We start from the raw sequence: 17,119 nt of genomic DNA on the forward strand, positions 1-17,119 counted from the left end.
CTGTGTGACAGATGCAGGCAGCCGGACCTGGAAGTGATGTGCGTGTTCTCTCCACAAAAGCATTGGCGCGTCGCAGCAGCCCAATCCCCCAATAACAGCTTACTCTTATATATCCCATTTCCTAAATCCCCACAGACCTCATCTCTTCACCTCCCTCTTTATCACTCTCTCTCTCTCAGTTCAAGTATTCCTGAGCTCATCCCGGTCTTAATGAGGCACTCAGTAAAGGACTTTCCTTCTCTTCTCTGTCTACCTTCCTAGTTTTTCCACAGCACTGAAGTGGTGGGACGGATCAGTACGAGTGCTGGAAGGGAAAACGGCTCCCGATCTGCAATGATTGGAGTGTTCACCTTCCCTCACACCTGGCAGAATGAGAGCCACCTTTAGATTGAGAGTGTGAGACAGAATAATAACCAGATCCAATGATACGCTGCAAATTATTCCTGCGATTCTTGAAAAGCTGTAACATTTACATATAAATAAGTGTGGGTTTTTGCTCATCTTTATCACAGTGATTCGACACAGCAGTCATTCAGGCGTGCTCTTCTTTAGACATTTCCCAGTGTTGTGAAAATGTGTTTTTCTCTTGGTTGTATGTTTCCACTTTAATTGCATGTCAAGGAGAGAGGTAACAAAGTAAGTAAAAAAAAAAAAGACACTCGACTGCAAAACAAGCTTTACAACTAGTGTTTCCCACAGACTACAATGGCAGAATCGAACAAAGCAGTGGGGGTCCGGGGGCAAATTTGGTGTCTCTCGCACATTCTAATGCCACTGTTCCATCTTAATCGCATATTTTAATGAATTATTGCAAAGGAGAACAGTGTTTCGGGGTGGCCTCTTGCAGATTCTAATGCCACTATTCCATAATATACACTGATATTAATCATTGCATATTTTAATTAATTATATGTAAAGGAGAATAAGGGTTCTTGTATGTTTTATATAAGGCATCTTATTTTGACAGTCTTCTTGTCAATTCTGTGGTGGATTCTGTTAACACACTGAGCTCTTATTTTGAAAGCAGCATGTGTTTAGTGGTAATTCAGACCGTTAGGCATAGTTTAGCCTTTTGTGATAAAAGCGATTTTAATTGTCAGCTAATGCTAACAGAACGGCGTATGCAACAGTGTGTTTGGATCGGTTTGGATCACCTGTGACCGGCCCGGACTGGTTGATGGTATTTAGTTTGGTGCGCACACATGCACACGGAGAGATTATGTGGGGCGGGACTGATACAGACAGGGAGGCATGTAGGCGTATATACAGTGCGTTTGGGTGTGAATGCACGCGGATGTCTCGGAGGAGGCCTCCACAGTCTGGGTAATTAATGGGAAACCCTGGCACACGTGTGTTTGTGTGCGCGCATCGGGGCGTAACTTCGCCGTGCGCAATACAGAGAGTAGACGAGAATTGTAAACGCGCAACCAAGTAGAGACAGAAATGACATGCCATTGTGTAAACAGGATAAATAACATAAATGGACCTGCACTTATATATCGCTTTTCTAGTCGCTTTGCGACCACTCAAATCGCTGTACACTACAGACTGCGCTCATTCACCCTTTCACACACACATTCATACTGGTGGCAGAGGCTACCCTAAACGGTGCCACCCGCCACCATCGGGAATTCATTCACACACCGATGAACACAGCATCGGGAGCAATTTGGGGTTCAGTATCTTCCATCCATCCATCCATTTTCTTCCGCTTATCCGGGGCCGGGTTGGGTTCAGTATCTTGCTCAAGGATACTTCGACATGTAGGCTGCGACGGACAGGGATCGAACCACCAACCCTTCGGTTGGGGGCCAACCAACTCTACCAACTGAGCCATGAGGCTATTTAGTTTGTTAAATAAAAGGACAAGATGTATGGGAAAGGTAACCTTAAATTACTTATGTTGTGATCTGGCGCAATATATAAAATACAATTAATTTGATCGTCAAGGGGGGTGGGGGGTGCCGTTGGGGGGGTAAGCCGTCCCCCTAATATAATGGTAGGGGAAACACTGGAGAATAATGGTTCTTCTATATTTTATTTAAGGCATCATATTTTGACAGTCTTCGTGTAAATTCTGTGTTGGACTCTGCTAACACATCCACATTATTTTGAAGGCGGGTCTAACACGATCTTACCGTAATGTTTAGTGAATACATGCACCAGGAAAAAAAATGGAGGCCGACTGGCCGCAGTGTGCTTTGTTCTCAGTCAGAGCTGTTCACTACGTCAAAACGTATTCGGAAAAAATGACTTCCACCATCTCCCGTTTAGCACATTAACTTAATTTTTCGAAAATGACAAAAACCACCAAAAGCAAGCGTTAGAACTTTAATGTGCATTTTAAAAGTTATATCAAATTTTGGTGTTTCCATAAAGCTTTTCTGATGCATATCTTCAGAATGCGCAGAGAATTTTGTTGAAACCTTTTTGATAATCTATGAAATGTTTAAATCATTTCCAAAGCAAAGGATTTTTTAACTTCTCAAATGTGAGATTTACTTTCTAAAATATATCATCTTTGTGGAATGAGTGTGCAGATGTTTCCTTTGGGAAACTATCACAAAGAAAGAATAATCCACAGATCTCACTGTGCTGTTTCATTGAGAACTATTTTCTACCAAGGTACACCTGCCAGCTGTCTACACAGAAGGAAGAGCGTGCCAGTACTCGGATTAGTGATTTGCACAAGTGACGACACAGAATTGGCTGCAGAAAGCATTCCTCTGAGCTGAGCTACAGTACAGTAATGTTGTGTTTGTATCGTCACAAGCGTGTCTTATCCTTGTGCTCTTCCCTAAGGGAGGAGATATAATCAAACTACTCATCTCTGCTACAACATTAAAGCTGAAGGGAATGTATCCTGATCGGAGGTGATTCTATGTATTGTGTGCATATGAGCTGACGTCTCTGGTTTATCTTTCAACTTTAAAGCTTTTTTCTCTCATGTGACAACATAAGTTCTCAGACAGCACTGCAAAAAAGCCAACTTGTATCTTTTGGCCTAAAACAATTACTTAAGTTGGTAAAACTTGGAAATATAAATTATTGACATTTAGGGCAATAATGTAAGTTAGCACAACAAAGGAAGCCAGTTGTCTGCTCAAAAACAAGTTTGTGGGTTGTTGCTACTTATATCTTTAAGTTGGGGTTCACAACAAGGGACAATAGTTCTGCTAACTCTTATTTCTTTGTTGTGAAATGCGGGAAAGCGGTGAAATTCGGTCATTAGAGAAAGCTAGCGGCTAACTGATGCTAGCGGCTAACTGATGCTAGCGGCGCTGCTTGTTACAGCTACAAGAGTAGCCATTAGCGTATCAATGCTAACTCAAAATTGTGGTCGCAACATTAGCTGACATTTCATAGCGGTGTTACAATTACAATGTAAAATTATAAGTTAGTACAACTTACAGTTGAGTTGACAAAAATCTGAATTCAGAGTTGAGCAGACTCAAAAACAAAACTTAAAATATTTAGTTTAACAGTACAAAAAATTTTTGTTGCACTGCTTTTAAACAAACAATACGAATTGTTTTTAGTGTCCGGTGCTTGTTGTAAACAAACAGAGATCGCTAAGTGAACACCTCCTGCAGCAGCAGCACATACACACTGTACTGCTACAGAGCTAACTGTTAGCCTATAAGCAATTTGCAGACTGGACGCTAAGGGGTTACGTCCCCTCCGGCTCTGCAGCTGGGAGAGACTGCTGCAGGAGGACTGTGCTGCTTCGACTCGCTCTTACCGCGGGGGCCGGCGGCTCATTAAGAAGAGTAAGATGGAATCTCGAAAAACACCAGAAAAAGTTGCTGGATTTGTCGTCAGTCGCTTTTTTAAAAAATTGTCGCTAAGGGGGTCGGAAAAGTCGCTAAATATAGCAACAAAGTTGCTAAATTGACAACACTGCTTCACAGGCTTTTATAAATGGTGCGGGTTGTTGTTATGTCACATCCTGCTTAACTTTCTATCCAATCAGCAACCAGGCTTTTTTCAGGGGAGAAAAATGCCTCTGCCCCCTGGTGGTTGGTGGAGTACTAGTATAGAAAGTTTTTGATTAGATATGCAGGAGAGCCCGCATTTTAAAATTAAAATATCGCCAACGATCAGGTTAATTTAATCGTAGCGGCCAAAATCGTGATCACGATTAAAATTTGATTCATTGTGCAGCCCTAGGTTAAGGTTTAAATGACTCCTTTAAGTTATGTAATAATGAAAAGCATCTGTCAGAGAAGAGGCAGCTCAGTCATGTCTTCCCTCAGCTCATCATGAAAGGGGTTACAAACTTCACATGTTGTTGTAGAACCGCATTACACTCAATCCTGACATGGAGACTGATAGCATTATACTGGAACTGGAAGCTCTCAGAAACGCAGCCCTCTCTGGCAGCCCCTCACCTACACACCACAGACCCACAGAGCATAAACATAACACTTGGAAAATGAATAATGACTGAAAGAAGCCCACACAGCAGACCAGAGAGGACCTTGCACAGTATTTCTGTGGGTGTTAAAAAAAACAACCATGCAATCTTGTTAGATTTCAAACAAAATATTCTTCAAGGGTGCGACCCCGCCATCACACCGGCCTGGTGTACGCAGTTGGAAAATAAGGCAGTGTGAAAAGGTGAGCCGGGCATTGTTGGGGAACGTGTCGCTAATGAAAGTTTGCCTGTTTAGAGGTTGAGCCATAACAGTTCTGCCGACTGAGCAGCCCCCCCCCCCCCCCCCCCCCCCCCCGATGGAAATAACAGCCCACGCTTTCAAGAGCTCTTAGATCCTTCCATACGGATTCCTCTGGGCTCTGAACAGGCCAAAAGCATGTGGAGCGCAGGCCCTGGGCAGGCTGCGCTTGCTGCCTGGTAAATGGACCATGTTGCAAGCAGATATTGTAGCGAAAAACTGCTGAGCACAGTTTATTTGAATCCCAGCAGAGCAAAAGTGCATTAGGAGTTTGGAGGGCTTTTTTAACCTTTGGCGACATGTCTGCCAATGAGAATGTGAGAAAACTAACAAGGACAGCATTCAGAAAGGATGCAGAGCGTGTTAAGCAACAATCTTTTGAGCTGCTGTGTCAGAACTCATACAGATGTGTATGTACACATTAACCCATTGAGGCCTGAAAAACCGCTGGGCGATTCTAAAATAAGCCTCTAATTTTCTGGAAATTCTGGAAAAATTCTGGGGAAAAAAGTGTGAACTCTTCTACTAAATAATAGATTTTTCAGCCTCTGTAGCAGATAGAAATGAAATTCAAAAAGTATTTGAGAGCTTATACAAATACTACAAAACGACGTAAACGCTTTCCAGGCTTCAATGGGTTAACCCAACTAGTGATTATAGCTGACATTAACCCATAAGAACCCAGACCCAGTTATCTTTAAAGGAAAATTATGGGTGATATACCACAGACCAAGTGGACCACATAGAACACATTTATGATGTTTTTAAAAAAAATACTACCCCTAAATGTCAAAGATCTGTGATGTGACATATATACAATACATTGGGTGTTTATGGTATTTGTGTTCATAATATTTCTTATTTTAAAATAAATAAACTAGACACATTTTCTGGTTACAGAAACACAAATTTGCCTTTTTCTTTGCAACGCCACAACATTTATCAAAACTGTGACATTAATAGTGCTGTTTAACAATAAATTATTTTTCAGATTAGTTTTTAAGTAACAAATTAATAATAAATAAAAACAAACAACCATTTGCCTTTTTGTTTGCATCTCCATAACATATATCAAAATTGATTATAAGAAGATTATAGAAGATTTTAAGTGTTTGTTACAAGGGTGTCACCATGGGTTCTTATGGGTTAAGGAATGTACCAGAGCCCTGTACTACGAAGAGAGTTCAACATACCCAGGATATCTTCTTGTGATCACGCATCACTAAGCCTAATAACCGCAGTCACGGATAAGTGATATCATCAAGGTGGTTATCACGCAAGATACAAGATGGCGACGAGTGTAACGCTGAACTCGAGACTTGCAACAGGCACCCATTGGCACAAACCAATGGGTGACGTCACGGTGACTACGTCCATTATTTATATACAGTCTATGCTAGGAGTGTGCCATATCGTATCGTTCACAATAATACCGGTATATTATTTTTATGAGTAAAAAAAATGCATATCATGATATTGTCAACATTCCTACTTTTTGACATAGTGGCGTAGATGTTGTTTTTATCTTTATTTCTAATACTCAAGAGTCGAGAGTACATTTTTTGTATTTGGCAACTGTTGAGATTTCCAATTTACAGAACATTTATGATTGATTTTTATTTTGTTGTACCTTTTATTTATTTATTTATTTATTTATTTATACAGACAAAAAAAAAATGTCTAGATATTTTTCCAGTATTTTGTAATATCGTCAAGAATATTGTTATCGCAAAAATACCCTGAAATATCGTGATATTTTTTTAGGGCCATATCGCCCAGCCCTAGTCTATGCTTCTGACTTGAGCTTTCCTTCTGCTGCATGAACTCTCAAATGTACGTTGCTTTGGATAAAAGTACTGTTAAATGAAATGGTTACATTATAACCATTAATGAGCAAACTGATTGAAATGTTTCAAGGTAGAAGTCTTGGTATCACTGGACTTTTAGAAATCTAAAATCCTTTCAGTTGCACCCATGACTGATTAAGAATGCCACTGAAACTGAACATGTCTACAATGCAAACTACCCACACATTTGTCTAACTGGGCCAAAATAACACTCAACACAAGTGTCAGTTCTAGGTAAAACATGCTGCCCACTGAGATGTACGTTTTTTAGCTTAAGGCAACAAACACTGGTGTAAAACATTTCAATTTGTGGTTGAGACTAAAGTGTCGGCGAGTACTTGACCAAAACACAACATGCACAAAAGAGCAGTGTATTACGAAAAGAGAGAGAAATAGGAATGTTATTGGCTCAGTTTTTGTGAGAGGGTCACTCAGAGCATCTTGATGTTATCAGAGTTCTACATTTTAAAAATCCATTAGCTCGACCCCATGAGAAAGGAGAACAAAACTGAATTGTGTTTATATAACGCATTAAGAGTTCTGAAAGCCTTCAACTTTTTGACCAACTTTTTTTTTGAGGCTATAGCAGGCTCATTCTTAGAGCTAGTGTTGGGAAATAGGATCGAGGAAACCATTTAAATTAAATTATCTGACTCCAACACAAAATCCTCTCACCTATTTCTCCTCGCCGATTGACGGGAAAGGTGTGAAATAATGCAAAGTTAAAGTGAAACTTAAGCAAATGAAAAGTGACATTAGGGCTGAACGATTATGGCCAAAATGATAATCACGATTATTTTGATAAATATTGTAATCACAATTATTCATCATGTTAGGAAAAACATCTGTATTTTTATTGCACTACCTTTAAACAAACAATAGGAACAGTTTTTATTGTGTGCACAGAGTGTGCGGAGCTCTCGGCACATACATACTGTACTGCTACAGAGCTAACTGTTAGCCTATTAGCAATTTGCAGACTGGACGCTAAGGGGTTAACATCCCCTCCGGCTCTGCAGCTAGGAGAGACTGCTGCAGGAGGACTGGGCCGCTTCGACTTGTTCTTACTGCCGGCCACGGCGGCTCGTTAAAAAGAGTAAGACTGAGTCTCCTATAACGCCAGAAAAAGTCGCTGGATTTGTCGCCAGTCGCTTTTCTGAAAAATAGTCGCCAAGGGGATCTGAAAAGTAGCTAAATATAGCAACAAAGTTGCTAAGTTGGCAACACTGCTTCGCTGGCTTTTACAAATGGCGCGTGTTGTTGTTATGTCACATCCTGCTTAGCGTTCTATCCAATCAGCAACCAGGCTTTTTTCAGGGGAGAAAAACAACCCCGCCCCCTGGTGGTTGGTGGACTACTAGTGTAGAAAGTGTTTGATTAGATGTGCAGGAGAGCCCGCATATTAGAATGGAAATATCGCCGACAACTGGGTGAATTTAATCGTGGCGGCCAAAATCGTGATCACAATTAAAATTCGATTAATTGTGCAGCCCGAAGTGACATGGCCATTTTCAGAGGTGTCCATTGTTGAAAATTGGTACCTATGAGACTGCTCTTTACATACACTACCGGTCAAAAGTTTTAGAACACCCCAATTTTTCCAGTTTTTTATTGAAATTCAAGTAGTTCAAGTCAAATGAACAGCTTGAAAGGGTACAAAGGTAAGTGGTGAACTGCCAGAGGTAAATAAAAAAAGGTAAGCTTAACCAAAACTGAAAAATAATGTACATTTCAGAATTATACAAGTAGGCCTTTTTCAGGGAACAAGAAATGGGTTCACAACTTAATGGAGTCTTGGGCTATTTTTAAATTCTTTTCATGTATTTGTAAGTCATTTTGTGTCTTTTGGTGTCTTTTTTTAGTCAATTGGTGTCTTTTGGTGTCTTTTTTTGGTCATTTTGTGTCTTTTTTAGTCCTTTAGTCCAACATAAAATGTGATTTTGAATCTTTTTTTTACTTTCAAAACACTATCATGCTCAATAAAGAATTTTAAATGTTGCAAATGTGCATTAATTTCAGAGTACACTGAGACATTAAACTGCATCATTTTCAATTAAATTCTGGAAAAGTTGGTGTGTTCTAAAACTTTTGACCAGTAGTGTACATACCACTAGCTGCTAAAACAACACAGTTCAAGGCAAACACAATGCAGTTTTTCCCATGCCATATAAATGTTTAATGTCCACCTACTGTATATTGTAAATTGTTTTAAACATTACACATCTTCATAATTCTTTAAGATTTAACTAAATTGTTTGCATTGTAGGAAAATGGCAAATTATTTCCTCTGACAGTCTACTGTCTTGTCTTCAGATGTTCCGGGGCTGCGTTCACAGATAACCCGTTGATGGCAGACGGATGATGTGACAGTTGATGAGACGTTCTGCTGACTGCTGCAAATTAGCTCCCAGCTTTATGGCACGCAATCACCACTTTCCTGATGTATTGTTTATTTGGAGGGAGGGTTTTAAGCCGCCAGTTGGAACAGAAGAAACGGCCAATTATCACTGTTCTATTTAGAGCGTCAACCAGTAATGCACCAGTTAACTGGTGCATTACTGGTTGACGCCATTCGGCAGAAAAAAATGCTGATACAGAGAAATGAAATCGATAGAAAATTAAACATTAAGCAAAACATAAAGAGGGGGAGGAAAGTGTTACTTTTCCTCCCTGCTCACCAACCACAGTCCTCTCAGTTTCCAACAGTGGGAGAAAAGTGTGTGACATATGGTCCTGTTTAACAAATAAAGCTGCACAAATTAACTGTTTACTATCCAGTATTGGTGCTTACATACATCTCTCTACAACTTATATGCGTGGTTATGGGTGGTATTGGCAAACAACATTGTTTAGCTTGGAGATCTTGTTTACCCCAAAACAGCCCCAGACACCACGACATGGCAACATAGCCCAAACCGTACGAACTGTGCAATGTTTCTAATGACATTTAAAGGATCCTTGCCAAAAACATCACTTTTATGTAAAAACTAATATTAACTGATAAATTATTATCTGTTGTTGAATAAAAGTAAAAATCTATTTTATGTGGAAGTGTTTACGTGTCTTTAGAAAGGCGGTTGCTAACGAGTGGCTAAATGAGACTACAGTGGTTGTCGGGGACATTAGTCGTCATGACGCCGGACGGGAACTCTCTCACTAGTCTTACAGCCTCTAGTCGTGTTTTTCAGTGCTCTTGCAAACTCTTGTAGATCGTAAATTAGGGTTAATAAACTATTTTTTTAGGCTACAGTTTTGCTAGCTTGCCAAAAATGCTGGTTAGCTCGCTAGAGACCATCTGAAGCTAACGGTAGTGACGTTCAAGTTCGCTATCGCATAATGAAGCTTTTTACTTCTGTCAGCTGGATTAACGCTTCAAACGTAATGCAAATGGTGTTCATTTGTGGAGATTATCCTGCTGAACAAAACGTGTAAGCAGGCAATGATCCAACATCCATCGCAAAAATCCCACAGGTTAATTCTGAATAGACCCCATGGAGATGCTACTTCCAGGTTAGCCTAGGGCTGGGCGATATATCGATATAAAAGATATATTAATATATTTTTAAATGTGATATGGAATTAGACCATATCGCATATCAATATAGTTAAAATTTTTCTTTCTTTATATATAAATGCTGCCCTTATTATGGTTTGTCATATCTGGTTCTTTTGTAATGGTCGTTGTTTTTTTCTCATATAAATAGATTTATTTCAGAAAAAGATTGGCTTATTTTATTTCATAGGCTATTTTTATTTCAGATATTTTTTTATTTAAATGTGCACATTATGGAGCTTTGATTTTGTTTTGTTTTTAAAAGGAACTCTTATTACATTATTTATGTTCACTTAAATAAACAGTTTCAATAAAACTAAAACTTGTAACATGACTGAACATTTGCTCTCACTTTGCGATAAAAGTATCGGGATATACATCGTATATCGATATTCAGCCTAAATATATCGAGATATGACTTTTGGTCCATATCGCCCAGCCCTAGGTTGGCAAACAAAAATACACACAGCTCTTTAACAAGCAGACCTCTGACTTTCAGGAGCGGTAAACCAAGAAAGACAAACATCTTTCATACTCCTTTGGTTGTATTGTGTCTAATTAAATAATTAAACTGACAGTATATAAGGAGCAAACCACTGATATCAGTGCAATGCTCTGCGGTACATAAGGAGTGTGGACAAAAACGCCTCACAATATAATGCAGTGTGATACAGCACTGGCACACACACACTAACGGGTCGGTAATTATATTAACTTGGAACATCTTTCTTGAATGGGAGTAGTGTTTGAGTCTTGTTTTTCCTTGATGTAGCTCAGTCCACATGACTGGACAGCCTGATGGATTTTCATACCAGCAACTATCACACACATGTTGCACTGTAAAAAAAAAAATCTGTTTAATTTACGATAAAATACCGGCAGCTGTGGTTGCCAGAACTTCACCGTAAGAAATACAGTGAGCGTATGTAAATGTAAATATCAGCAAAAAAACTGTAATTTATACTGAATAATCCCATTACTTTCAGGATAATTGTGTCATCATGGTATTTCTCCATTAATTTTACATGAAAATTGTTTCTTTTTTTTTACAGCACAACTGTGTGTTTTCTACAGTTTATGACAGTAGAATTTAAAGTTTTATGCTATTCTTTGATATACAGTAATTCAAAGTATCTACTACGGTGATGTACAATGTTCAATTTTACGACCTATTTCTGATGCAATTTGACAGTGTTTTACTGTAATTTCTACAAACATTTTTTTACAGTGTGGCCTGTCCGACTGGCTGAGAATGGGACAGTGATGAATACATCTAAGTTAAGTTAAAAGTTACTTTTGTGTCAAAAACAGAGTCCTACCAGGACTCACAGTCAAATCAGACCCATAAAAGTGAGAAATAAAATTAATCTTCACCCATAAAGTGCATTTTAAAAAAATCTGCAAACTAAGTGGCTTAAATCTGGACTACTGTACGGTACCGGTCTGCCTATTTCAGCAGAAACTGCTGCCTTTTATGGACAACACACAAAGAGACTGGGCTGATTCTGTACTATAGTGTGGCTGGAAAAACTAGGCAGCTGTAAACATCTTTTACGACAGACAATCGGTGCCTAAAAATGTATTTAACATTTTGTCATCCTACAATAAAAAACTGTACAAACTTCTATGTTAAATCTTGAATAAGTAAAGCTGTAATTAACGGAAAGCCGCTAGTTTTATTCCCATCCGTGTTGGATAAAGACGCGCTCAGCCGAATCCCGTTGGAGAATCCTTATAATTAAATGTCCCGTTGCATACAGTGAAATATGAACATATTATAAAACACACTGCAGTGTTTTTTAAAACAACCAGGTCTTCCGTTTAATTCGGCATGAAAGCCACCACTCAACAATGTCAACTTTTATAATTAAACCGTATTCCTCTCCCTAAAACCCCGCACCAATAAGAGGAGGCGCAGTTGGAGGAGTAAAGTAAAGACAGAAGTAGAGATGTTATCACACTCTAATTCACTGATTGTGTGTATGTTGCTTATGGCAAAAGGAAGAACGAATCAATGCGATTTAGAAAATATCTAATCACGTGTCTTTGCCTGATGAGCGACATTGTATTAAATTGCAACATTTCTTTATGGAATTTGGCGCACGGAGCTCCGAGATTTACAGATCGGTTAATAACTGAGTAAAGTTTCGCTTCCATCCCAACAAACAAAGGCCGCTTCAATTAAAAACGCATTATATATTTCTATGTCATATGTTAAACAATTTGCATTATTACGTGTGCTTCATAATGCTTTAACGTGCAACTGGTAGATAGTAGAAGAAGTTTGACAGCATGTCCGCTCTTTTTCTCACCTTGTTCTCCGCTGTTCCCACTGGCTCTGTCCAGTGTGCCGTTCAGCAACAGAAAAGAAAGAAAAACGAGTAATCGTCCACATTTTGCCGGTGATATTTGGGCATTTTTCTGCCTGTGTTTACTGTACATCCCTGTGACCCTCGGTACCGCCGACCGTCCTCCCTTTCCTCGCCTTGTTCAACTCTGCCTCCCTCTCAGCGGCGAACATGGGCGAGTAAAAACCACACTTCCTGTCTGGACTATCAAAATAAAACAGTTATGAGCATAGACATATATTTTATCTCTAACACTGTTTTGGATTGAGTTTTTATTACTATTTTATTCTATTTTATTTTATTGTTTTTACTGTTTTTAGTATTTTATTGTTTTCATTGTTTTCATTGTTTTTATTTTTCCTATTTGTGTATGATTTATTCTGTTTTAATAACTGTACAGCACTTTGGTCAACTGAGGTTGTTTTTAAATGCGCTCTATAAATAAACTTTGACTTGACTTGACTTGACTTGACTTGACTTGACTTGACATATATGTCTATGGTTATGAGCGCATTGAAACCAAGAATTAACCTTCTGGAGTCCATCTATTCATTGAATACATGCTGAACATGTTTTATTTACAGTAATAACTGTATCTATATAACAGACAAGCTGAGAAAGCCAGTTAAAGTGCCATTTTTAAAGGGTCCTCAGGCAGTTTCTATAACATGTGGCAGCCCTTTACCATATACATTGAATCTCTGAATATTGTAGCAGAAACTTGAGCCCCCCCCCCCCCTTTATTTTTATTTTTTTTACTATTTATTTAATTTATTTTTAATTTAATTTACTTATTTATTCCTTATTACTTTATTTTCAATATTCATATGTGTATGTATGTTTTTATTTATTTATTTATTTTTAATGGCTATGTATCTGTATCTTTCTTTAGTATTATGTCTCTTCACTTTCTGTTCCCTTGTTTGATATGTCCATAATAACTGGATCTTAAGCTTGTTTTGGAACCATTGTCTTTTGTAAGAACTGAGATCCTGACTGTTTGTAAAGAAAGAAAAAAACCAATAAAGAAAGTCTGGATTAAAGTGCCATTTTTGTTTGTAGGCCATTTTTAAAATGTGAATTTTCTTTCTACAATGAAAACTATTACCATTTACATGCAAATAGACTGTTTTATAGTATAGTCTCTGCTGTTTTTGTATCTAAAAATAGTAAAATACATAAATAAATAAATAAATAAATAAATAAAGGAGAAGGTACATTTCCATAGAAATATGTGTCTTTTGTTTGTATTTTGGGTTCCTGGCAGCTTTATACTTTGTTAATTTGAAAAAATGTAAAATCAGAGTGAGATAACTGTGATGTAAGGACAGACTGAAAGATGCTGAACAGAGACAGAAGTTAATGCATCGGAAGTTGACAAATTTGAACCAAATCTCCTGGACTTCAGAGGTTTAATGTACAATATAATAGTCTTTATTTAGAACTAGTGCAGTGCCCATAGGAAGTATGTATTGGTATAGTGGGAGATTAAGTAGATTTTTCGATTATGGCCAAATGAGGTTGTGTGTAAAAGTGGGATGTACAATGAGGTGTAAACCACAGTTTAACCACAAAAAAAGTTAAGTTAATAGTCAAGAACTTGTAAAAACTGTCAAAAACTAATTTATAATGCCGCACTCACACCAAGACCTTGAAGGACACACAAAAAAAATATGCTGTGATTTAGTTTTAAAAATGTTTCTGTATTTTCAGTGATTGGATGATGAGCACTTCTGTTCTAGGAACTGCTGAGCAGTTCATCTCCTGTATGCTCTCGGTCAGAAGTTGTAAAGTTTCATGAGGCTGTGATTATCCTAGAGGTCACAGTAGCTCATTTTATGGGACTTACCTCATCAAAGGTTAATAAAGTTGAGAAAGACTGCAATGTCAGTTTTCCTTGCGTTAAAAATACTCTTAAAGTTGAGTCAGCTACAGCCTGCGGAGAAAAAAAATGACTGAAAAAGTCCCATAACTGGCCGTTAAGCACAGAACAGATAGCATATTAATGTTATATATACAGATAGCATATAATAAATGTCACATGTTTAAGGACTATTTTACACCTTTTATTGTATGGATTAACTCAACAGGATTGGGTAAAGTTTATTATGAGTGGTCAAGTCAGTGTTAATCTGTTAAGAGGAAATGGGGTGATAAGTTACTGCACTGCAAAAAAAAAGAAAAGTTGGGAGAACTCAAAATTTCAAGGCAACAAACTTCGATAAAATTTTAAGTTGGACAATTAAACTAAATATTTTAAGTTTTGTTTTTGAGTTTGCTCAACTCTGAATTTCTCTGGCACGATTGTAACGGCGCTATGAATGTCAGCTAATGTTGCGACCACAATTTTGAGTTAGCATTGATACGCTAATGGCTACTCTTGTAGCTGTAACAAGCAGCGTCGCTAGCATCAGTTAGCCGCTAGCATCAGTTATCCGCTAGCGTCAGTTAGCCGCTAGCTTTCGCTAATGACCGAATTCCACAACAAAGAAATAAGAGTTATTAGAACTATTGTCCCTTGTTGTGAACCCCAACTGAAAGATTTAAGTAACAACAACTCACCAACTTGTTTTTGAGCAGACAACTGGCTTCCTTTGTTGTGCTAACTTACATTATTGTCCTAAATGTCAGTAATTTATATTTCCAAGTTTTACCAATTTAAATCACTGTTTTAGGCCAAAAAATACAAGTTGGCTTTTTTGCAGTGTGTTAGGGCCCTTAACCGCTACACAGCTTTGCCTTTTACTGCCACATTAGCACATTTTAAAAAACAATCTGGGCTTCCAATCCAATCCGCCCTTAGTAACAAGATCACATACATTTGAAGGGCTTTGATAAATATCTGGATATTGACTGTCTTTAACATGCAACTGAGATGTGACTCAGGCAAGTATGAATTCAAAAGATCAGCTCTGCGTGCATTTAGCATAAAGCACGGACAAACAGACTGAGGGAGAGCTTCTTTCCTCGAGCTTTCACCACCATAAATACTCAAAACAAGTAGATCCATACATAACCTCCATCCGTTTTCTCTATCTGTTACGTCTTGCTCTGTTATTATGTGCAATTACCACTCCAGTGCAATATTGTTCACTCACTGTCCACCATGTGTAATTACCGTCTAAGTGCAATATTTTTAGTGCAATAATATTTATATTCATATTATCTAATAACATATTCATATTATCTAATAACATCACCAATATCATTCTCCTCATTTTCCATGTACATAGCTATTTATTATATATTCCAATATTTTCGTGCCATTTCAATTATTTATTCTTGTTAGTGATATTTTTATACCTTTTATACCTCTATACCTTTATTTTCCTTACACTGTTTTTGTACTGTTGTTCTTAATTTTTTAATCAAGGTCAAGGTCACGTTTATTTATAGAGCACTTTATATACAACCAAGGTTGACCAAAGTGCTTTACATAACTGAATCACAACAAAGAAATCCAATCCAATACAAGATACATAATTGAATAACAATAAACTCACAAAATAAAAATAAAAGACAATTTAATCTAATAATATATGAGATGAGATGTATAATACAGCACACAGAAACAACTTTCTTCTCACACAGGTTCAAAAGCCTGGGAGAAAAAATGAGTTTTAAGAGAAGATTTAAAATTGTCCAATGTCTTTGACGACCGGATATGCAGCGGTAAACTGTTCCACAGCTTCGGGGCAGCCACTGCAAAAGAGCGATCGCCTTTTGTTTTTAGCTGCATTTAGGCACATCCAGGTTTGACTCATTTGCAGATCTCAGAGCTCTGGTCGGTCCGTGAACCTGTATCAGTTCAATCAGGTCAAATATGCTGGAGCCAATCCGTTTAAAATTTTAAAAACAAACATCAGGATCTTAAAATCTATTCTGAACGGACAGGAAGCCAGTGTAGAGAGGCCAGAACTGGGGTTATGTGTTCCCGTTTCTTTGTGCCTGTTAAAAGACGCGCTGCACTCTAATTTCATTGTATTATATGACAATAAAGGCTATTCTATTCTATTTTATTTCAGAAGATTATAAAACACAATAAAGGATCTGGCCATGCCTGCCTTCTGGGCTCTTGCTGTGCCTGGTATGATCCTGCTACAGACACTTCTGTCATTTTATTTTTACTGCTACTATGACTATTACCATTAGTCCTATTCCTTTTATTATTACTAGTACTACCACTGTCTTTTGACTTTATCTACCAGCACCAAACTGTAGGGTTAGTGCCATTGTTGTATGTAAATGCTATCGATCGGTCTCTATCCTGTACAACGACATCTAACAAGAATACGTTTTTTCCTTTCTTCCACCGACCTGGAGAAGGTTGTCCATGCTTTTATTTTGTCAAGACTACACTACTGTAATGCCCTGTACTCTGGGATTAGCAAGGGAAACATCCATAGACCAGTAGTTCTCAACCTTTTTGAGTCGCGACCCCCAATTTAACATGCATGTTGTCCGCGACCCTCGCTTACTGAACAGAATCTCACACACACAGTTCAGATCACCCAAAAAAGAAACAAAATGACCAAAAAAAGGAAACAAAATGACCAAAAAAGACACAAAATGACCAAAAAAGACACAAAATGACCCAAAAAAGAAACGAAATTACCAAAAAAAACACTAAATGACTAAAAAAAGACACAAAATGACCAAAAAAGGCACAAATTGACCCCAAAATGGTCAAAAAAG

The 17,119-nt window shown here is 38.0% G+C and overlaps 1 protein-coding gene across 1 annotated transcript in view; it reads right to left on the minus strand.

Annotated features, from left to right (window-relative positions):
- adam19a (ADAM metallopeptidase domain 19a) overlaps window positions 1-12,652 on the minus strand; it is a 266,100-nt gene extending 253,448 nt beyond the window's left edge. Inside the window, exon 1 of the mRNA XM_059354555.1 lies at window positions 12,389-12,652. Within this exon, the coding sequence (XP_059210538.1) occupies window positions 12,389-12,518 (130 nt within the window). The 5' untranslated portion in view covers window positions 12,519-12,652. The remainder of the gene's footprint in view (window positions 1-12,388) is intronic.
- Between the last annotated feature and the right edge of the window lie 4,467 nt (window positions 12,653-17,119).

This window comes from Centropristis striata, chromosome 17, assembly GCF_030273125.1.
Source record: "Centropristis striata isolate RG_2023a ecotype Rhode Island chromosome 17, C.striata_1.0, whole genome shotgun sequence".
Classification (NCBI taxonomy): domain Eukaryota; kingdom Metazoa; phylum Chordata; class Actinopteri; order Perciformes; family Serranidae; genus Centropristis; species Centropristis striata.